The following is a 23758-nucleotide window of genomic DNA, read 5'->3' on the forward strand; positions in this document are numbered from 1 at the left end:
CAAAACACTAAAAGGTGAAGAGAAAGTAAATAGATATTATTTACTGTCTCTCGCAATATAAAAACTAGGGATCACAAAATGAAACTGGTAGGTAGTAAGTTTTTAAAACTAACAAAATGAAATTCATTTTAACATAGCATGTAAGTAAAGTGTTGGACTTGTTGCCACCAGAAATTGTGGAAGCTGACAGTTTAGCTAGATACAGAAAGGGATCGGACAGATTCTTGGAGGAAAGGAGCCTCAGTAGCTTATTGAGCATGGGAGTTAGGGATACAGCCTCTAAATGAGAACTTCCTAGACCTTAAATCCTGGAGGCTTCAAGTGAAAGAGGAACAGTGGGGGGAAAAAACCTTGTTATACCCTGTTCACTCTCCCTTTTGGCATGCACTCTGCCTCTGTGGGTAGGGACAGAAATTATACATAAACCAGTATAAGTGGTTGCAAACTGGTTGAAATCTGTAACAAACAGAAGTTCAGTGCATGTAAACCGCTTTCAAAATGGCTGAAACCGATTTAAGATTAACCCGGATGGAAGTAGTATCAGACTTAACTGATTTAGGTTAAATTGTTTTATTGAACTTCTGTCCTAGATCCCCTCTATATTTGAGTTAACTCACAGTTCCCCAGCATCCCAGGATGCTTTGCACCTCCCCTGCAAACTTCCCCTTGCAGGGTAGGTGGACTAGCTTTGGCCCAAGCTGTCTGCTCCTGTCCAACAGGGAGGCATGTTCTAGCACCCTTCCCCCAGCTTTTAGCCTGGGCTACTGCAGGCATATGGCTGCATTTCCAGAATTAAAAGCGAATGTTGGTGGTTAGGGTTTTTTGTAGCTTTTTACAGTCTGCTTTGGTTTTTACCAATATGGATAATTTGATGTCATTTGGAAGCTTGACCACTTCACTAGTAAGAACTGTACTAGGTTTATGGAGATGGAACAAGTTTGGCATATTCAGTTATTGGCCTAAAGTAGCAACTACTAAAGTGGAAACAGTTTCAGTAGTTCAGTCACTGTCAGCACATCCGTACATACAGGCACATGCACTTGCAGCAGCTCAAATAAAAGCAGCACAAATTTGAGCTGGGATTTTTACCTCAGCACATGTGCCTGAACATATACTTTGGTGTGGGGAAAGTTGTGCTACTTGGGGCAAACTGACCCTGCCCAACTCCTCCCAGATCTGCAGCCAAGGGGAGCTAGAGCCTGGCTCCAGCTAGAGCTCAGCTCTAGCTGGAACTAGAGCCCAGCAGTGTAAAAAGCTGCCCTGGCAAGCAGCTCAGGGCTACTTATTGTCAGGAGCTTCTGGGGCCTGGTCAAGTATCTGGGGACACTAGCCCCTTGTGCCATCTGGACTGCTGAAACAGCCTTAACCTAGAGTTCCCTGCACCCTCTACCTACTGCATCATTCTGGCAGTGGGGGCTGCTACCTGGCTATGACCTGCTGTCACCGGTGACAGCATGCAGCCCCAAGGCTGTGTGTCTGTCAGACCTGGATGGGGACCACACAGCCGCCTGGGCTTTGACACGGGCACTGAAGCAGAGGCATCTGCACCCGTGGGCCAGCTGCCAGTGGACCATGGTTGCACAGTTGGCCTTTGTGCCGCACTGCTGCCATGTGTGCCTCACCCTGCCTTCTGGGCAGCTATCGCCTAGAAGATGTTCTCAGTGTGGTAGCCTGCTTTGAAATGTCAAAGCATGTCCTCCTGACCCCAAATGGCCAGGACATCAGCCACCTCATTTGCCCTCCAGCTGGGTCCTGGGTGCCAGCACTGGACTCTCTGCCTGGGTCCTGTCACTTGCCTCACTAGCAGGAATCTGGTATTGCCTATTTAAAAACTGTGAATTCTCTGATAAAAAAATTTTCAAATTCATTCTTTAAAAGACTGCAAAATCCATGTTCTTCCACAATTAAAATAAATGACCACTATATATGTGTTTATAAGGAGGGGGAAGAGAGGAGGAGATCAGTTAGGCAATGTTTTATAGATACATTTACAATTTAAAAGAAATTTGGAAGCCTACCAGTGTGTCTATCATCATAATAAAATAAATTCTAAATATCTATATGCTTTGATGTTTGCTTTTGGTTTTCTTATCATGGAAAACTTAGAGCTCCCCCTGACCCATTCACTAACCAGTATGTGGGGACAGCTGCCCCTGTAGCCACAGCTTCTACCAGCAGGTTTCATCCTGTCTGGCAGCTGGGCTTGCTGGGTGTGTAATGCAGGGATGTGAGGTTTGCAGGAGTGGAGGGGGGACTGTAGGTGGATGTGGGCGTGGTGAGGGGGCCACCACACATGTGCCTCCCCACCCTCTGTGGTAGACAGCCCCCAGTACAACACCTTTCAGGCTCAGCCCCAAGGCCACACATTGCCATGGACCCCATGGAGAACTGGCTCAGCTCACCCTGCTAGTGTGCGCCTTTGGACAGGAGCTGTGGGTGGTGGCAAGAGCCACACCTAGTCCTGTCCAAAGGCATGCTAATGGGGCATTCTCCCTGCACAGGCTGCAGGTCAGGCAGTACTGCAGCAGGCATGGCTCAGCTGCTGCTGCCAGTGCCAGAGGCTGTGCAGCACAGGGTGTAGAGGGGGTGGGTGCGTGGCGGCTCCCTTTAACCCCCCTCCCTACATCCCACACTCCCCCCCGCCCTCTACCTCCAGTCCCTGCTTACCTGGGACAGTGCCTGGGGCCACACTGATGGGTCATGCCACAGCCTTGCCTCACTTTTGTTTGCCCTGCATGCAGCAGGAGCACCATAGAGACTCTCTGGCTAGGTGCCAGGGCATCTCTGGAGGTCCCAGCCCCAGCTTGCCTCAGAGCACACACTACAGGGCCATGCCCTGTGCCATTTTTTTCCCAGGTGTTTTTTTTTTTTTTTTTGATTTAGAGCCTGGGCTGCAAATATGCTGTGTAGGGAACATTTTTGTTCTTGAGTGTGCTTCTTGCTGCGAGTCATGTGTGCTCATCTGGACCTGCCCTGTTTAATTCTTAATTTCTATTTTTCTGGAAATGGAGGAAATGTAGTCTAGATTTTGCCCTTTGTCAACCACTCTAATTTTAGAATTAAAAAAAATGCTTCATGGGGGCTCTTCTCTGCTTATGGATAGATTATCTAAAACCTGTACAGTTGTAGATAGCTTTTCTTGAATTGTATGGGACTCTGAGGACTTGGAATTCCTTCTTTTTCCAGCCGATACTACCGAAAAAGTGGATGTTATGCAAAAAGTGGCATACTTTTCCTTTTTGGTCCCCTAGATCCAGGGAATGACTTCACTATTTATCAATAGCAAATCATTCTCTGTTTAACTACTTTTGGGAACAGTCTTGTCTGATGACATTGGTTTCCCAGCAACTTGAAGTGCTGACCCAGCTAACCCCTCCCCTCCACCTGAAATATTGGACCTTGTAGTGTCCTCAGACTACAGCAAAAATAACAAAATAGGTGAATAGAGCATAAATTGGAGATGAGAAATACCTGCAGTGGGAGACTTAAACCAAGGTCATTTGGCTGCCTTTTCCCACTCCAAGTTAAAAATAAATATGAACCAAACATTTTATGAACTACATGAATATTTGATGTAACAGTTTGTTCAGTTCATAGTTTGAGAACCATAGAGTCTAACTGTGACATTTCTGGGATTCCACCTACAATTTAAGAATTCTGTTGGTGATCATACGCTCTGGACTGCAGGCTTCATTTTGATTAATAAGGCTCATGGTCTTTTCTCTCTACTGTCCTATTTACCTCCTTTGCAGACTAAATTTTTTAAGGGGTACTACCAGAAGGCTAATAATAAAGATTGCTGATTTAAATGATTTACCACTTGAAAGCGTACACCTCTACAAAATAGGCTAGTTTCTACCCAGAAGAATTTGTTATCAGGAAAGAGGTCAGCAAGAATGAGACGTGCCAGATTCTGGATGTTTTTTCTCAATTGTGCACTAATCTCTCTTGTGCTTGCTTTCTTTCTTTATCTATTTATTTACCTCTTTAAGTGTATTTTGAATCTCCGTAAAAATCTCTTATTATGTTAAAATTGCCCTTTTTAATAGTGGTTTTAAATGTCCACACAGTTGTGCTTCAGAGTGTTCCTTATTTAAAAATATCTCAACACCAGTGGAAATTAAACAATTTCTCAACCTTTTAGCCCTGTGGGCTGGATGACTTCTGCGGGGTTGGGGCTGAAAGACTGATCAGGTACATGGCAGATTGGGCCCTGGTCCCAAGTTATATTGTGCCTTCAGCCCTGCTCCCAAATTGGGCTCCTGCCCTACTTGATTGGACCTGCCATTCCAGCTCTGGCCTTGCATGCACCAGGTCAGGTCTGCCATCCCAGCCTCCCTCACACCAGCTAAATCCCATGCACGGGGTCATGTCATTTGGCCTGTGGGGTTTGGAAATTTGGTGGTGGGGGAGCACTGGTAGTATTAATTGCCACTTTTCTCCCACTGTCAAACTTCTGAGTCCTTCGGGAGCCCCATGAGATCACATTGCTCCTTGAGCTAGGAGTTGGGCACCCCTGTTTTACACCTAAAGGTTAAGTTTATAGATGTGAAGTTAATACATAACCATTCTGTAGTGTCTCCAGGAGCCAGCTTTTTGCCCAGTTTTTATTAAGACGTTTAACTCTGGAGTCTGGTATCTCTAAATGCCAACATTACTCCTAATAATGTTAGCAAACTGCAATTAAATATTTATTATCAAAATTGTATTTTTTAAAGGACAGTGAAATTGATGTTCTTTAATAAAACAGAAGATGACATACTTTGGAGAGACCAGCTGGAGCAGTTAATCCTTCAAGATAAAAGGTATGAATTTCTACACAATATAATATATATGATTAATTGTTTATTAATTGTAGTATTTTAACTCCCAGGATGAACTAGGATATATTGTGTGGTACAAATACGGAATGAAAAAAAAACAGATCCTGATCCAGACAATAAAAAGTTTGTCCAACCATAGATGGAAAGGGAAAGAGCATAAAGAACTGAGACAGTGTTGATAAGCCATATAGGTTGTTGTCTTAGTATGTTGGCAACCCTGATATGAAGTGTTTTGTAAAAATCAATACAAGAAGAATGGTTTCCTTGGGCAGTCTCCTTCCCCCCTCCCCCCCCAACTCGATGCTGCCTCCTGATCAGTGCAGAGGCAAAAAACGCAGTTGTAAATATGATGTGGTGGTTTTTGCTTCCTGCCAGGCAGCAACAAACATCAGGGCTGCCAGGGCCCCTGGGCCAATCATCGGCAAGCAGCAAAACAGTGCCATATTAAACTGCGGTTTTTGCCTTCTTTGCAGATCAGGCGCAAACGGCGAGCAGTGGGGCCCCTGTGTCAATCAACTGTTGTGGGGTGTACAGGGGAAGCTTCAAGATTAAAGGAGCTGCTGTGCAGCCCACTCCCTCCATTAATTTGATGGATCCCTAATCAGGGGCTGCACTGGGGAGGAGGCTTGGGGGGCTATGGCCACCCCTGACCCCTGCTGAGCTTGTCCTGCCCCACTCCCACCCACAATGCAGCCCCACCGGGAAGAGGCTGGGGCCGCCCCTGTCCCTAATCATGGGTGACTTGTGGGGGGGCACATGCCTGCCCCCCCACCCCCGCAATTTCCATCCAGACTGTTGGCAGGGGCCCAAGTGGCTTGCATTGCATTGCTGGCCAGGTCTGTGCACACTGCACAGTAAGCCTCCCCTGGTGCCACTTCTGTACCTGCCCGCATTGTTTTGGAGGGAAGGGGAAGGGACACCAACAGCAGCAGCCACTGCCTCATGGGCCGGATGCCGACACTGATTGCCTGCGTGCCTGCACTCCTGGTTGGGGGTGGCCGGGCTCTGGCAGCCAGTCTGCATGATTTCTTCCTTCTCTTTCCCTTCCCCCTTCTTTCTCTTTTCTTTTTCTTCCACTTCTCTCTCTCTCTCTCTCTCTCTCTCTCTCTCCCCCCCTCTTTTTTCTTCCCCCCTTTGTCTCTTACTTTTTCTTCCCCCCCTTTTTCTTTCCTCTGTTTTCTTTCCCCCCTGGCTCCTTCTCCTCCCTCTTCTTTCTCCCCCTCTTCTTCCCCCCTTCCCTTTTCATTCTTTTTTTCCTGCTTCTTTCTTTTTCTCTCTCCCTCCCCTCTTTCTTCCCTCCTCTCTTTCTCTCATCACAACATTCTTAAAAAAAAGAATACTAAAGAATACAAAACAATGAAGGTAATCTATGAAGTTTTATTTATTGTCACCTTACTGTAACAAAATTATGATTAACTATATTAATATGCAGTGCGTCCTGCCATGTACCCCCACCCCAGTTTTGTTTTTCTGGCATGCCGGCACTGGCACATTACAAGGTAGACATATTATGGTTTTTTTGGCACTCTGGCCAAAAACATTGCCTACTGCTGGTATAGACTGTAACAAAGTTTGCACACGGGGCACTTTTTGGTTTTCCTTCTGTCATTTTGCCATCAAGTAATTCATGCTACAATGTCGGCTGTACCTCAGTGACCTCCTTCAATATTGCTTCATTTCACCATGGAGTGAACTGAACTCTTCAGCCTGAATTGGATTTCCTGCTGCTTTCCTTGATTTAGCCAGCCTGAAGCTTGGAACTGGGGAGATTCAGTTCTGCTTAGGGAACTGTTCCTAGTTATATAGGATTGTTATCCTTGTCAGTTGAAGTCTCCTTCATTCATCTTTTACTCTGAGCATCACTGTAGTTCCAGAAAGCATCTGAAGACCTGCGTCATGCTTCCTGGTTCAGGTATCACAGGTACCTTCTCTAATGTGGCTCTTCTAGTCCCACATTTAAGGGCTGGTTCTAGGTCCTATTATCTGGGAGAATTCCAAGCTTGCCATGCCTTATTTCCATAGAATGGGAGAATTCTCAAAGCCCTCACAATTAGAGGGGCTTCTGTGATCTCCACTTGCTGTCTTCATCTTCTCCTCTAGGGCCAATTAACCTTCCTTTAGCATCCCATACTGATGATTTTAAGGCTGTTTTTAAGAGGCTTTGAGGCAACTGGTTCAGGCTATGTGAATCCCAGTGGAGGACTTTGGAGGGCTTATATGTAGGCTTTATAGACACTTTGCAGCTGTCTACACTAAATAGTCATCCTGTCCATCTTGAAGGCTATAATAGAAGCAGCTATTATCCTGCAATATACATCAGTTCCCTCTGTCCAACCATGTGCAATCTTTCCATGGGGGCAGAATTTTTTATGCACACCTATGATTTTGTAGTTAGTGGCAGAGTAGTGAACCCAGAGAAACAATGTCATAGCATCCTGAACAAGATACTGTAGAGACTGGACTTGCTTAGGAGGAAATCTTAGGCCATATACAGACATTCAGACATGGCAGAGACCTCCAGAGGTCATCTAGTCCAACCACTTGCCCGAGACAGGATTATCCCTATCCAAACCATCCTATATACTCCATAAGCTAAACTCTACGTAAGACTACTGTCAGCTGTAACCAAATGCAGACCTAACACCCTGACTTGCTATAAGTAAATTAGGGGCCATGGTGGCCAGTGTCCTGCTTCTGTAAAGGTTGTTAATATATGCTCAAAAGGTCCCAGGAAGAAGCCCAAGCCCCTTGCTGCAGAGGAAGGCAAAAACCTCCACAGTCCATATCAATCTGACCATGGGGTAGAATTCCTTCCTAACCCCAGATATGGCAGTCAGCCTGACCCTGAGCGAAGGGGCAAGACTCTTTAGGCAGGAATCTCTGGCTTTGTCCCAGAAGGAGTGTTCCTTTTTGACTCCAGTCAAAAACCCCAGCCTTGGCTGCAGACAACACCCAGTGCCTCTGAAAAAGGTTTAAAAAAACCTTATACATGTAGCAGCAGGGAGCAGGGCGGAGAAAAGGAGGGGTTCTCTCCCAGCCCTACTGGGCAACCAGCAAAGCCCAGAACCATGGAAAATGCTTGTCGTAAAACATAAGCCTATATCATCCCTGACCAGTGGCTGTCCAATCTCTTGAATATCTCCAGTGATGGAGAGTGATGCAGAGTCCACAGCTTCCTTAGGCAGTCTGTTCTACCGCTGAACTGTTTTAACAGTGGAGTGTACAGATGTTCAGGATTTTTGTCCAAAAGCAAAAGTGGCTGCTCCAGAAGAAAATTATCCTGGAACAACCAGGGTTAAATCATTTACAGGAGAGTTTATTTGCAAGAGTAAACACCTGCACGTGTTCTCTACTGAGTGAAGCCATGACACCAGTCTCAGCATCCCAGAATGCCTGGTCTCCTCAAGCCACCATCCCCATTCCTGTACCTGTCCCCTTCCACCTCTGGAGACAAGTGTGTTGCTTGCTAAAATGGAACATGCCTCCTTTGCAATCTCCATGTTGTGCTGTGGGTACCTCTGGCTACACAGTATCAGTGCTGCAAACTCTTTGCTCTTCATGGTAAGTTTACCTCTGGGTAAGTTTTCTAGGAGGAGAACAAACCTAGGAGCATTCTTCCAGACTATCTGAATGGATGCATGCAGCATTAGTCTTATGCTAATTTGCAGTTCCAGGTAGCCAACTATCATATGCTTTTGATCCTATGTCATTTAAAAATATAGGAGTGCCTGGCATCCTTTCCAGTAGATTTCCTTCAGATCCTGAGGAAATGTTTAGTTCTTTTGACTGCAAACTCTTGCAGACCTAAGTGGTTAGAGCTTTAAAAAAAAAAAAAAAAACCATGAAAATTAGATTCTGAAGCACAGCTCTATGGCTGGGGATGAATTAATTGACCAGTTCTGCAACTGTGAATACACAGGACATTAATATGCCAGCAATTTTTTTTTTTTTTACTATAGACAACGTCAAAACTAGATGAAGTGCATGCAATACCAGTGGAGTTGCTTGAATTAGATCTGATTATGGTACTTCAGCATCGCTATTGTTTAAGCATTAATTCTGGAAAGGAATTCAACATAATAGGAGATAATAGGGTTGGAAATTTTTTTTATACAGCTGGATCAAAAAGATGAAGAGTTTTCAACTAACGGCTTTGTGTGATGGATGCTATCTAGTTTCTGCCTTTTTATCCTAAGAGTCAGCATTCATGGTGAAATCTTTTTTCTGATATGCATCACCAACCGTTCATGCAAAAGTCATCTTGTTTATGAAGGAATAGTAAAAGCTTCATTTAATACTACTTCAGTACAGGAAGAGAGCATTTGCACAAAGTATATTCCAAAGTGAGCATATGATTTGCTGAGATGCACAGAAGTATTTACATATTGTTGATATCGGCATCAAAGTAGTACTCATATAGTTTCTTCTATGTACATTTATTTAACTTGGATAAGAAATTATGACATCATTTGTATTTCTCATTTGTTGATGGTCTTGACAATGGGTGGGGAGAAGATTTTGATTCTAGTTTTAAGACAAGCTGTGATAACTGCATAATTTTAGAATATAATTTGAGGGGGAAAGCAAAGCATTCTCCTGTAGCCTTATACATTTGCATCTGGAATTTAAGAAGTCATCATAGTTTTCATATGAAGTTGTTAATATCTGTTGGCTTCTTGGTGGTGAGTGGTGTTGAATCCTGACTTGCTCCACAGGAGGTGAAGAGATCTTATTCTCTTCTCTGATTCTGCTGATAGCACCAGGGCTTAATCTCTGTGGTATTTTACGATAGAATTCAAAAGCAGATAAAATTACGTAATATTTTAACATATAAGAAAACAGACCTTTTGGTAAAATCGCTTGTTATTTGGAACACAGCATTAAGAAGGGTAAAAATGGGTAATTAGATACCATCATAATGGCTAAAAAGCTCTGCAAACTGATGCCATCCACTGTCTAGAAAAAGTGATGAATCCAACCCATGAAAAGTTTAGAGGGTATTAAAATATATTAGCGCAGCTGTGGTTTGTGTTGCCTTCCACCTCTATATGCCCCTCCTTATCTAACATATGCTGTCAGATTGCTCATCCCCAAAGAAAAAAAAGAATTTGACTTTCACATTGTAGAAGATGCCTAACTGGAAATGAAGGTGTAGATTGTTTGAATTTGTTTTGAATGATATCAAAAGTTTTCATTAATGAAAGTTACTGAGCAAATAGATGAAAAAACAAATTAATGAAGAGAATGTTGGTTCTGATTAAAGAAATCTGTGACATGTGCTTTGTTTTTTTCAGACTTGTAAAGTAGGACTTGGGATTTACTATGGCAGAAAAATGATTGCATATTCTAAAATGAATGATTTCAGAGGAGTAGTTTGCTCCACTATTTTTAATTATCATAGAATCATAGAAGTAGGGTCAGAAGGGACCTTGTAGATCTTCAAGTCCGACCCCTTGCCTGGGCAGGAGAAAAGCTAGGCTCAAATGACTCCAGCCAGGTAGGCATCAAGTCTCTTCTTAAAGACCCCTAGGGTAGGAGCCAGCACCATTTCCACAGTTGCAGAACTGGAAGTTAGTTCCAGATCCTAGCCGCCCCGACTGTGAAGTAGTTCTTACGGATGGATGTCTAATCTAAACCTACTCTCCAACAACTTATGGCCGTTATTCCTTGTTATGCCGGGGGCGCTAGGGGAAACGAGGTCTCTCCCAAACCCTTCTGCTTCCCCCTAGTGAGTTTACAGACTGTCACCAGGCCCCCCCTCGGCCTTCTCTTGTGAAGGCTGAACAGGTTCAGGTCCCGCAGTCTCTCATTGTAGGGTATGCCCTGTTGTCCCTGAATCATGTGGGTGGCCCTCCTCTGCACCCTCTCAATGTTGTCCACATCCCTTCTGAAATGGGATGCACAGAACTGGACACAGTACTCCAGCTGTGGCCTGACCAGCGTTGCATATAGGGGGAGGATCACCTCCTTGGCCTTACTTGAGACGCACCTGTGGATGCACGACAAGGTCCTGTTAGCCCTGCCAACCGAGACCTCGCATTGTCAGCCCATGTTCATCTTGGAGTCAGTAATGACTCCAAGATCCCTTTCTGCCTCCGTGCTCTCAAGAAGGGAGTTTCCCATCTTATAAGTGTGCTGCTGGTTACTACTGCCCAAGTGCAGCACCCTGCACTTGTCAGTATTGAAACGCATCCTGTTTTTGTTAGCCCACCTCTGTAACCTATCCAGGTCTTGCTGCAGTCTTTCCCTTCCTACTAGCGTGCTCACCTCACCCCAAATTTTGGTATCATCAGTGAATTTAAACAAGTTGCTTTTCACCCCGTCATCCAAATCACCAATAAAGAGATTGAACAGCACTGGCCCAAGGACCGAGCCCTGGGGGATTCTGCTGCCCACTTCTCCCCAGGTTGAATATGACCTGTCCACCACCACCCTCTGAGTACGACCCTTCAGCCAATCTGCAATCCATCTGACTGTGTACAGTCACCTAGTTTTTTAATGAGGATGGGGTGGGAGACGGTGTCAAAGGCCTTGCTGAAGTCCAGAAAGACTACATCCATGGTGACATCCAGTGCTTTTGTGACCTGATCGTGAAAGGCAGTCAGGTTGGTCTGACATGACCTGCCCCTAATGAAACCGTGCTGGTTGTCCTTGAGCATCATCTCTGAGGCTGGCCCATCGCAGATGTGCTGCATGATGATCTTCTCAAAGAGTTTCCCTAGGATTGAGGTAAGACTGATGGGCCTATAGTTGCCTAGGTCCTCCCTCCTCCCTTTTTTTAAAGATGGGGACCACGTTGGCTATCTTCCAATCATCTCGCATCTGGCCCGAGCACCACAAGCTCTTGTAAGGCTGTGCCAAAGGCCCTGCAATAACCCCTGCTAGTTCCCTCAACACCCTGGGGTGGAGAGCATCTGGCCCTGTTGATTTAAACATGTCCAGCCCCTCCAGAAGCTCTCTAACCCGGTCCTCCCCAACCTGAAGTCTGGCAGCGTTCCCTGTGAGTCCATCTTGTATCACAGTGGGGAAGTCCTGGTCCCTGGACAAGAAAATGGAGGTGAAGAATTAGTTAAAGAGGTCTGCTTTCTCCTCTGGTGCAACCACCAGATTGCCCAGAGAATCTTGCAGGGGCTCCACATTTCCAGGTGCCTTCTTCATCCTCCGTATATGTTTGAAAAAGGACTTTTTATTATCTTTGATCTTGGACACTAGTCTTAACATCCATGTCTGCCTTAGCTTTCCTAAATTTAATAAGACTATAGCATTCTGGGTTATGAAAAATGTTTTGTGCATAACAAAATGTTTCAAAATCTTCCAAACGGCAGGATACTAGTAAGCTTCTCAAATAAAAGCTTTTCATAAGATGTACTCTAACAGGTGATTCTTGTCTGTATTCAGAAATTTATCAATTTAAAGACAAACCTTGCTTTTGCTTCCATTAGCATTTGCAGTGGCAACATATCTGTAACAGTGGACTGCAGATTCTGTTCCTTCTTGTGTACCTCCAGCAGAATCATTTACTTATCAGTACAAATCCACAGAAGGCAGTGGTTTTTCTGCAGGAGGAACCCTTGAATGGTGTGTGGAAGCCAGGCAGGACTCCCCTGACTAATTCAAATGTTGAACTAGAAATTATGATCCTAAATTCTCTTTGTTACTTCTGTTTGTTACTTCCTCCATTATTTGTCAATATTTTGTAATGGGAAAAATGTTCTGTATATTAAATTCTATTGAAATGCTGTTCATACCACTGCCTATTTAATATTGCATTAAATTATGAGGCTGTGACTGTCATGGGATGTAGGAATTTATGGTTTCTTGACTTGTGAAATCCAGTAGCCCTGTTAAAGACTGATAGAATTGTTAATGCCTGATAATGCCTTGGAGCTTAGTGAAGTCAGTTTACTGATTTTTCTGAGGCATAATAAATTCTTTATCCAGATACTGTTAACATACATTACACTGTTATGAGTGAATGCACTGAAGTTTAAAGTGAAAAATCAGTATTGTACCTTACTTGTATAGCAGCAATCTCTAGCAGCCCTTGTGCTATATTTTGGATGGCTCTCACACTGGTGGGTTTCATATGAGTTTCAAAGACAGAGTTGACAATGCTTGTATTGCTCATTGCCTATCAACATATGACCATGGTAAAGATCTTTGGAACCAATGAAAGTATTAGCTTTTTTGTTAGTGAAATGTGCTCATTTTTCCCCTAATATGATTTAATATTCCTACTTTACCATTTCAGTTATTACATATTAACATAATATTGCCCTGAAAATTATACAAAATGTTATACTATAATCGAAATATGAATTTTCCCTTGGAACCTTCTGGTCTAATGTCTAGTAGGCAGCTACTTCTACAATGGAATATATAGAGATTTCTGCCGTGACAGATTCCACTAACTACATGCATAAGAGTAGTGATGCTGTGTTGAAATTGTATGACGAATAAATAGATATTTCTTAATATTTTCAAGGCTCTGGCAGTGACCCATTACAGTGGGAATGGAGGGGAGCTAGGGAAAAATGGCATGAAAATTATTAGTTCTGAGATGAATAAATAATACTGCATAACAAATGTATGCCTATAGAACAGGGGTGGGCAATTACTTGGGCTGGAGGGCCACTCAACGAGTTCTGGTGAGCTATTGTGGGCCAGGTCATCATCTCTTCCCCCCACCCTCTGTCCCCAAATTCACCAAAATGCCCCTAAGTAGCTATGCTCCACGTTGTGCTGGGTGGCTGGCATTGTACCACGGGTGGGTGGGAGCAGCATCCAGGAGTGGGATGAGCAGATGGGGCCAGGGCTTGGATCACAGGGCTGTAACAGCATGGGCCGGGGGCCTGGGTCTGGGACCTGGGACAGATCCATGATCCACTGGCTGCATGCCCCTGCAGTGGGCACCAGTTGTGCAGGCAGGGGCATGTGGGGAGCATGCCAGGTGGGAACTGAGGGGCTCACCAGGGGCTGGACAAAATCCTGTGATAGCCTGGATCCATCCCACATGCCATATTTTGCCACCCCTTCTATAGAAACAGTATTTTTAAAACCTGTTCTTCTGTTTTCCAGATTTGAGGCTCAGTTTATTCTTTCAGAGCCAAGTAAAGAGTGGAATGGCAAACGAGGGAAAATATCTTCATCTCTGCTTTCTGAGTTCTTTAAAAGAAGCAAACAAGATTCCAAAGTACTTATATGCATCTGTGGTCCAGCACCTTTTACAGAGCAAGGAGAACAGTGAGTGTAAAAGTTATTATTTCTGTACCTGTAGTGTACTGTTAACAACTTCACCATTTCTAAAAGCAGCTCTTTGAATATTTTTGTATGAAAAAAATCATAAATGTGTGTAGGGTTTATAAGGAAGGATCCAGGTTTTCTGTTTCCCACAGAAAAACGGGCCAAAATGTGGATTTTCCCCTTCACCACATTTTAATAGAGAAACCCATGGATTTTGCGCTTTTGCAAAGAGCTCTCTGCAGGCTGGCAGAGTTCCAGTCTGCAAGGGACTGGGAGGCAGCTTGAGGAGGGTGGCTAGGTAAGGGGTGCCATGTGCATGCATATGCACATGGCTGCCAGGCAGCCTGGAGAGCAGCTCCCACAGGTGGTGGGTAGGTGTGGAATTGAAGCCGCCATAGGGGAGGAGTTGGGGAGGGCTGGGACTGCAGCCTAGCTGGGTGGTATGGGAGGCTTGGGGCCCAGGACCACAATGCACAGCAGCAGGGCCTTGCAGGGAAGGGGCTCCAGGTGGCTTGTCTTGGGGGGTGGGGGGCAGCTCCCTGCCACTGCGCGTGCTCCTCGGTCAGACAGGTAGTACCCATGTCCCCAGATCTGTGTGCGGGTTGGGGGTTGGCTGCCTGTTGTGGACTTGGGCTGCTGCCCTCCCCAGGGGCCTCTGCAGCCCGGCAGGTGCAACCTAGCACTGCACAGGGCATCTGCTTGCCACTACGAGCTCCACAATGCCCTGGTGAGGCATTTCCTGCATGTGTGGCAGCACTCATACGCACAGATTCTGCACTGCTGCCCTCCCCCCCCACTGCCATGTGTACAGGGAATGCCTTACCAGGGCAGTGCAGAGCTCACAGTGGCAAGCAGGTGCCCATGCAGTCCTGCCATGCCCTGCAGTGCTAGATTGCACCTGTTTGACGTTTTCACTCTTTTCAATTTGAAAGATGCCAAGTGTTCAAGATTTGGAAAATGAATCTGACTTGGAGAAAGTGATATTTCTGATGATCAAGAATTACTGAAAGAGAGATCCATGTAATTTCTGCTAGTTCTGGTAGTCTGTTTCTGGTCGTCTGTCTGCTGAGAGTTATTAAAGTCTAGAATGTTTCTAACAGATTTCAAATAAAAAATGTAATGTATTTGTGTTTGTAATGCATCTATTCAGATGTTTGGATTATAAGAGAAGAAAAATAAGGATAAAAAGACATCTCTTCACCCAATCCTCTCCCAAATTCTAAAATATTGAACCAGCTGTGGACAGTATGCATAGCTTTGTTGAAATAGGAAAGGTTGCACAGCTCTAAGACAGGATGGAATTCAGCCATTAGAGAAAAATACATTTTAAAGATTTTGATTCTACAGATAGTAGTTCAAATATTGAATAGCTCTTATTTTTAGAAAATGTTTTAGCATCCTTAAGGATTTTTGTTCCATGTATGAATTTATTTGTAGGCATGGAAAGTCTTTTCAGTGTGTTTGACTGGACTATTTTCCATTAGTTCTTTCTATTGAAAATGACAGAGGGTAGCTGCTAAACTGTTAAAATGTTTTGATTAACACTCCTGTTGTTTAGTCTCCAGACATTCAAATTTATATATTTCATTTTTGTTTTTCAGGTTTCTGAAGGATCTTGGCTATTGCAAAGAAGAGATCCATAGTTTTACTGCATAAGCTGATATGAAGATATCGCTGTTTATATGATGCAATTTTATTTATTTACATTCATGATTAAATTTCAATTCTTAAAATGAAAGCTATTTTGTATGGCTTAAAATTTGACTCTTGGTATCAGATTATATTTCTTGAATAGAGTATGTCTTTGGGGAAAAGGATTTTGTACTGTGTTTTATCTTGCTTTGTATTTATTTTTGCTAAAATTCAACTAGGATAATAATTTATTGTAGAGGCAAGTACATTTTTACAGTACACATTATATTAGATGTTAAATTTTTTTGGTACAGAAGGACTCTTCATAGCTATAATTTATCACCATTGTAAGCACTGTTACATAAAAATCTACTTGAAACATTATTGCATTTCTGTATATAAAATGTCTTATTAGGAATACTGTCTGAATTTAAATATTGCACTGTTAACTCAGGTAAATGATCGCTTACAGTATGTTCTTGTTGATCTCTGAAATCTGTTTAACTGGTAAGTGATCAAAACATGTTATTGAACTTGTACATAATGTCGAACAATAAAAGATAAAATGCCTTGGTATGGCATAGTGTAAATTCAGATGCACTAAGTAATAAAAAAGGTTAAAAATATGGCATGTGCCATGTGCAAGACAGATGCTTAATATTCTCAGTTTTCTATGTTATTGAGGGGAAGGATGATCCAAATGCTTGAGGCACCCTCAGGTAAGTGTGCAGATGGGGGGTTGAGGCCCCCATAGAGAGGGAGTTGGGCAGAGCTGGGGTTGCTGCCTAGCCAGGCGGTGCATGCAGGCCCAGCGCCATAATACACAGCAGCAGGGCCCTGTGGGAAGCAGAACAGGGCTGGGGCTGGCTCATCCAGGGCATAGCAGGGTTTGGGCCGGCTCCCCACCACTGCGTTTGCTCCTGGGGTGGACAGGGGGAACCTGTGTCCCCAGATCTGTTCACTGGGTGGGGGCGGGCACAGGTTGTTGGTCTCATGCTCTCACCCTTCGGCCTTCCCAGGGCCCTCCACAGCCCAGTGGGTGCAATCCTAGGATTTATTTATGGCAGAGATGAATCCAGGTCTCCCATCTCAGACTTCCTACATGATCTTGAGCTGCCAAGGAAGGGCCTTATGAAGATAAATAAATTTAAAGTTTGCAGTGTATCCAAGTACTAGGGTAATGAGTAATAGGGGCAGTGTGAGTACCTAAAAGAAATGGACACTTGTTGTAATGACATGAGATGAGAGTATTTTGAATCTGTGGCTCTGCTTTCTAAAATAGTGATTCCCAAAGATTGTGGCATGCCACACACAGTGCACTGCAAAAGTAACAGAATTATGCCGCAGGTTCCCCTTGTATGAGAAGGTGTGAATGCTTTCCTTGCCCTCCCTCTTCCCCTCCCTAACCCTCCATTCAGTACCCTGTGCCTGCTGCACCTATTCCAGCCTGCCACTGCTCCTTTGGGGACTGTCATCACTGCTGTTGCTTTTCCCCGCCTTCATGCATCCCCTGTGTAACACCCCCCATGCCTCCTCCAGCCCATGCTCCCAGCAGTGTGGCTTTGAGCAGGTGGATGCAGACTGTCATGTTTTGGAGCCTAGTTTGTCCCCTCCATTCCTCCCATGCTTCTGGGGCCAGCGGTGGGGGTGTGGAAGTGGTTACCAGCATGTGTGGAACAACCTTGGCAACAGGGGCTGTTCTTCTTCCCTGAGGTATAGATTAGGGGTAATAAGTGGGAGGCAGTGGAAAGAGCAGAGCATAGTATGGTGAGGTCCTGCTTCCACTGCCCTTAAGCCTGCCTAGATAGTGATTCTCAACATTTTTTAGTCTTAATCCTTTCTGATTGTAGATCTATCTCTGTGATTTTTCAGCTGGGATGCTGCTAAATTCAGAAAAGCTATCGAAGGGGCTTTGAGGCTAAAAAGGTTGGGAGCTACTGGTAAAGACTAATTCTTTGCTTGAAGATGTATTTGTGTCATTTTTTAACGGTACACTTGGCACTGGTATGATTTCCTCTGGCAGGGAAATTGAATATGATATATTTTGAAAATATATAGATATATCTTTTTGGGTGTAAGAATGAAGTGTGCTGCCAATTTTAATCCAGAAAAGTGTGCCCCAGGTATCAAAAGTTTGGGAAACATTAGTTTAAGGTTACATAATTTGATAAGTGGCTAAAATTTAGTATACAATAGTATATGTGACAGAGAAGCAGCAAAATAATTAGTTATCCTTTTCCTGGTTATAAGCATGTAGGACAATAGTTGTTGCACGTATATGCATCCTTCCCTGTTAGTTCTCAGTGCTATTGATATACTGTATTATAAAATTGAATAGTCTTGTCTGTTCTGCTACAAAAGCCTTGTTAACAACACACTTGTAACAAAAGCATCCGTGCTTCATGACATGAAGTGTTTGAATGACAATACTCAAATGGTGGGAAAAATTCTTCTTTGCAAGCTTTTGGGTATAAATACCCTTCATCAGGCTGAGGAAGTTTCTGCAGTTGATGTGTGTTCTTCCCCGATGGAATGAACAGTAAAGCAGCCAGAGGCTGTTATGCATGCAAGATTTCCTGACCTTATACACTTCATTCTCGCATGCAACAACTTCACTTTCAATAACCAACACTTCCTCCAGACCATGGGTACAGCTGTGGGCACCAAAATGGCCCCACAGCATGCCAACCTTTTTATGAGCCACCTGGAAGAATTTCTCAAGGACTGCACCATCAAACCCTTGCTATACTTAAGATATATCAACGACATTGTCATCATTTGGACTGAAAACCTGCAATCTCTGATTGAATTCCATCAGAAATTTAGCAGTCATCACCTCTCCATCAGACTCTCTCTTGAATACTCCAGCACCAACATCTCCTTTTTAGACATGATGATCACTATCCAGAAGGGTAAAACACAGACCACAATATACAAGAAACTTCATTCAACAAAGACACTCCTCCAGAGAGAGAGATTGCACTTTTGAAAGAGCCACCTGGGTACCACTTGAAGAACTGTTTCAGTACAGAAGGAAAACACACCGCTGCTTCTGATGACATTCCACCCCTCCCTGGAACGTATATGGAAAATCCTCAAACAATTGCAGTCAACACTAGAAGAAGACCCAGTTCTTAAAGGGATCTTCCTAGAACTACTAACCTTTAAACAAGCACCGAACCTCGCTAACCTCATCACCAGAAGCAAACTTCCTACGGCCCAGAACACCGAATGGATCCAGACCATGCCTTGACAAGAAATGTAAAACCTGCCAGCACATTACCACCCCCACAATTACTATACCCTACAACAGAACCATCAACATTCCTGGATCTTACAGCTACACCTCCAGAAATGTAATATATCTCATCCAATGCACCAAATGCCCTGATGGAATATATGCAAGAGAAACCAAATGCCACCTATGTACCAAAATGAACGCACACCAAAAATCTCTCACAAGATAAGAATACCCAATTACCTGTGGGGCACATTTGTCTTTCTAATCTCTCAGTTCTAATCCTCGAAGGGAATTTACAAAACACCTTTCACAGATAAGCCTACGAACTTCACTTCATCAACCTGCTGGATACAAAAAATCATGGACTAAATACAGATACTGGATTTATGACACATTCTATAACCTGCCTAACATCTGATTTCCCAGGTACCTCTCCACTATTTACCAGCTACATTCATTCCCCTTTTCCCCTGCTCCTGCCCCTCCCAAGCCTGCCTCTCACCCACTGACTCCTCAATTTACATTTTAACTGCCTGGCTTCCAGCCTCTGGCTTCTTTACTATTCATTCCATCCAGGAAGAGCACACACCAACTGCAGATGCTTCCTCAGCCTGACAAAGGGTGTTTGCACCTGAAAGCTTGCAAAGAAGAATTTTTCCAACTATTTGAGTTGGTCTAATAATTCTTTACTCAAATAATCTTGTCTATGTCCTTAGATCAACACAGCTACTCCCTATACTACTGAATGGCAATACATATTTTGCCTAAGCTTGTAACCTGGCAGTAACTGGATTTTTTAAATCTGATGATCTTTCACCCTAGGAAAATGAAAAAGAATACCAGATGTGATACCAGTACTGATACGAAAGGGCACTTACTATTATCCTATGTTCTATCAGGAGAGGGGTATCGGGAACATCATGCCATTTCTTGTCACTAAAATATTGTAACATTCTAAACAGTTGAGGCTTTTCCATGTGGATCTTTTTTGTAAATGAAGTTTGAAGTTCCTAGATTTTTTTTCCGTTGAGCAAAATAATATCTGTACCACAATTGGCATGATAGCCAGAATGTGTGTTAAATATCAGAATTTAGTTTTTCTGTCCTTTGTGCAACTCTTGTGGGAATGGACACATAAAATTATTACAGTGATTTATTTTGGATTTTACTTCAAAACAAAGAAAGGGCACATGACCAAATTTCCTGCACCAGCTTCTTGTGGCTACCGCACTTGACAACAAAGTGGTAGAGAGGCCAGTTTGCATCAAGCAAACGACCAGGTGGACATTGATTAGAGCAGGGGTTTTCAACCTTTTTAAGGAGTGTACCTCTTCTGGTACACTTCTGGCGGAGTGGCAATGCGGGGTGGTAGATGGTGGTGGCTGCTGCTGTGTGCAAACTCCGCCCCCCCCCCCCCCGCAATCAGGTCAGCCAGGCAGTGCCTGTGCAGCCCGTAGAAAGGAGCCACTGCCCTCACCACCTCCCCCCTGGCTCCTGGGAGGCAGTGGCATGGGGTAGCGGGTGGTGGTACTTCATCCCCACCCACCTGCATGTACCTCCTAGCCCTTTTCCCAAGTATCTTTGGGGGTACACGTACCCCCGGTTGACAACCCCTGGATTAGGGCAATAATCATCAACCCTTTCAGATTCAAGTCACACCTTGGAAAATGCCAGGTCTTAGTTTTCACTTCTTTTAACTGCAGGAATTCAGAAAACTCAGAAAGATGTCAGCAGGTGAGAATGATTTTAATGTTTTTTTAAATTGCTATGGCAAAAAAATAATGGATTCTCTTTTCTTCATAGGACTTGCTGAATTGTTTCTGCCTTAGATTGTTGATAGGTTGCATTGCCCAAGTGCTAATCTTTGCATTTCTTAAAACATCTTCCAGTTATTTTGATGCATTTGTCCCATGAGTTTTGTAATCCCAAAGCTATATTAGTGCTTTCCTAGTAGGGTCTCAGACTCAATGAGTCTTTGTGGCTGGGTTAACACATTGGCCTGTCCCCAGTGAGAGGAAGGAAGAAGTGCTGGTGTTCTTGAAGGGCAGAATGATCCAGCCAGGAACGGGGTTTTTTGGATTTCTTTTGGTTTGGTGCTATCTACTACTGATTTTCCCAGAAGATGGATCAACTCTGGCTGTATATTTCACTGATTATACTTGAATATCACTTGAAGTCTCTGATTATCTTTAGCACTTTCAAAGTGTCATGTATTGGTTATAAGCCTTTAAATGTATGTGGTTTGCTTTGTTCGTATTTAACTGATGAATTATCATTTTCCACAGCCACTGAAGACTCCACACAATATTTAACAAATAGAAACATGACTTCACGGGAAAGAGAGAGAGAAACTTTGTAAAGAAAAATCTTTTAAGAATTTTTCCAGTTTTGGATGGTAGCTAATGCCTCCCTGATTAACTTGCCATTTATTAATTAGTATTAGTTCTAAAAACTTTAGATACAAACTAAAACATGCCAGTTTTTATTTACAAGTGTCAGCCTTTCAGTGCTGTAAGCTGGAATGAGTTTTTTGAATGTTTTCATTTTCTTCCTGAGGGGAAACAAACAGTTATTTTCTGTAAGCTTTCAAATCGATACAGTTGATGCTTGCACTGAATTTGTGTTCAAGAGAGAACTTTAAAAGTTACTCCTCAATGCTGCAAGTTGAGATTTGCTAATTGTTTCCTGCCAGCTCCTATGAAGTTTACCTGAAGAGCTGACTGGCATGCACCAAATAAAATAAATGTTGTTATTCACAAAATATAATTTACTGATGCAGGAAATTGTTGGTCCACTATTTTGCAGTCTACTAACAAAATACAAGGGGAAAAACTGAGATGGGGCTAAAGAAATCCAGATGGATGCCCAAGACTGCCTGTTTACTCCATGCTGTGCTCTTTCCAGCCTAGCAGGGTACTATGTGTTACATTTAGCACAGGGGTGAGAGAAATATGGCCCACCAGGCCATTCTATCGGGCCTGTGGGGCCCCTAAAAAATTCAGAAAATTAATATGCATCTGCAGCAGCAATAAGATGACAGCAGCCAGGGACACTAGGACTCAGGGTAAGCCCTGATAGGCTCCTGCAGTAGCAGGGCCTATCCAGTTCTGTCCCCCCTAGCCTGGGGGTCCATGGGGCTGCTTGCACCTCCCTGCCCTGAGCTTGAAATTTCGCTAAGGGGGTGGGAGGCAGGCAGGAAGGTGGGGAAAATGGCAGCGGGGTGGGGGAGTGGAAGCGAGTGGGCATGCAGGAGCGCAGGGCCCACACCAGTGCCAGGGCCAGCACTGGCGGGGCCCAGGGCAGGGGTGGCAGGAGTGCAGGGCATGGGCTGCCAGGGGTCTATGTAGCTGAACTGCACTGCACCAATGGAGAGAGGGGAGCTGGGCCAGCTCCATAGACCTCCAACCAGCTGGGACCCTGCACTCCTGCCACCCGCTCTGGGCCCTGCCTGTGCTGGCCCCAGGGCACCACTGTGGGCCCTGCAGTCCCACCCAGCTGCCGTGTGCCTGCTTGTTCCCAGCCCCATGTGACCCAGCCCCACAGCACAGGCAGGGCATCCACAAGCAGCCCCGACCCTGCACGCCCTGCACTCTCCTGTCTGGGCTGAGCAGCAACGGTGGTGGGGAACAAGCTGCTGCTTAGCGCAGAGTAAAAAGTGGCTGCTCCCCCTCCTGCTGGCACTCCCTGCAGCAGCCATCCAGAGCCCACGCAGGGCTGTCCTGCCTCTCTGCCACATCACCACCTGTGGAGCAGTGGTGGCAACAAAGTACAGGCAGCCCCGCGTGGGTTCCAAGCAGCTGCCACGGGGAGTGCCAGTGGTGGGAGGGTACAGCCACTTTTTTCCTCCCCAGCAGCAGTTTGTGCTTCGCTGCTGTCGCCCAGCCTGGATGGGCAAGTGTGGGGTGTATGGAGTTGGGGCTGCTTGCAGTTGTCCTTGTCTGGTTTGAGAGCGAGTGGGCATGCGGGATGGGAGCTGCCGGTAGTTATGTGTGGGCGGTAGGGTAGCTCTGGGAGGGAGGCAGCTGGGTCTGCCCTGTCCCACTTCCACCACCATGGCTGAGCCTGGTAAGGTGCTGCCTGTGCACTGGGACCTGTGCCAGGCCAGGCAGGACCCTCCACCCCCATCCACAGCTGGGAGCAGGGGGATGCAAGCAGGGTAATGCCCAGGGCAGAGGTTGGGGAGGCGGCTCTGCTGCTTGCTCCTAGCTCCTAAGAAAGGCAGCAGACCCTCTTCTTCTTGGGCAGCCCCAACTGAGTCTCCCTGGGCCACCACCTGTGCAGCCCCATCCTCTGCAGGGTCTCCTGCAACCCCATCCAGTCCTCGCAGCCCAACCCCCCCATAAAAATTAAATTTAAACATGTAAATTAAATTTAAATCTGTAAATTAAACAGTTTGCAGGTCCACAGTATAAAAAGGTTGGGAACCCCTGCCATAGACCCCTACCAGCCCACACCCCATGCTCCTACCACCCCACTTTGGGCTCCACAGTCCCCATGCTCCTGCACGCCCACTCACTTCAACTCCCCACCTCCCCTGCTGCCACTTTCCCCACTGTCCTGCCCACTCACCGTCTGGTCTGTACCCAGTGGCTCCCATACCCGCAATACTGTGCCCACACATGCATCCCCACAAACCCCCATACCCACCCACCCACAACTCTCCACAAACCCCATGCACACCCCACATAATATACAAGTAAGACTGCATTTTGAGTTTTTATGCAAACACACACACAAATCAGATCAAAAATATATTCTTTAATTAAATTAAAATATATTATTATGGGTGTTTGATTTTTACTATAGAATTTGTTTTTTT

The 23758-nt window shown here is 44.7% G+C and overlaps 1 protein-coding gene across 1 annotated transcript in view; it reads left to right on the top strand.

The window, feature by feature from the left end:
- CYB5R4 (cytochrome b5 reductase 4) overlaps positions 1-16345 on the top strand; it is a 76944-nt gene extending 60599 nt beyond the window's left edge. The window contains exons 14-16 of the mRNA XM_090035871.1: positions 4719-4805; positions 13902-14066; positions 15668-16345. Of these exons, the coding sequence (XP_089891997.1) occupies positions 4719-4805; positions 13902-14066; positions 15668-15722 (307 nt within the window). The 3' untranslated portion in view covers positions 15723-16345. The remainder of the gene's footprint in view (positions 1-4718; positions 4806-13901; positions 14067-15667) is intronic.
- The last annotated feature ends 7413 nt before the right edge of the window (positions 16346-23758 follow it).

Source organism: Crocodylus siamensis, chromosome 1 (genome assembly GCF_052110815.1).
Source record: "Crocodylus siamensis isolate JL-2025a chromosome 1, ASM5211081v1, whole genome shotgun sequence".
NCBI lineage: Eukaryota > Metazoa > Chordata > Crocodylia > Crocodylidae > Crocodylus > Crocodylus siamensis.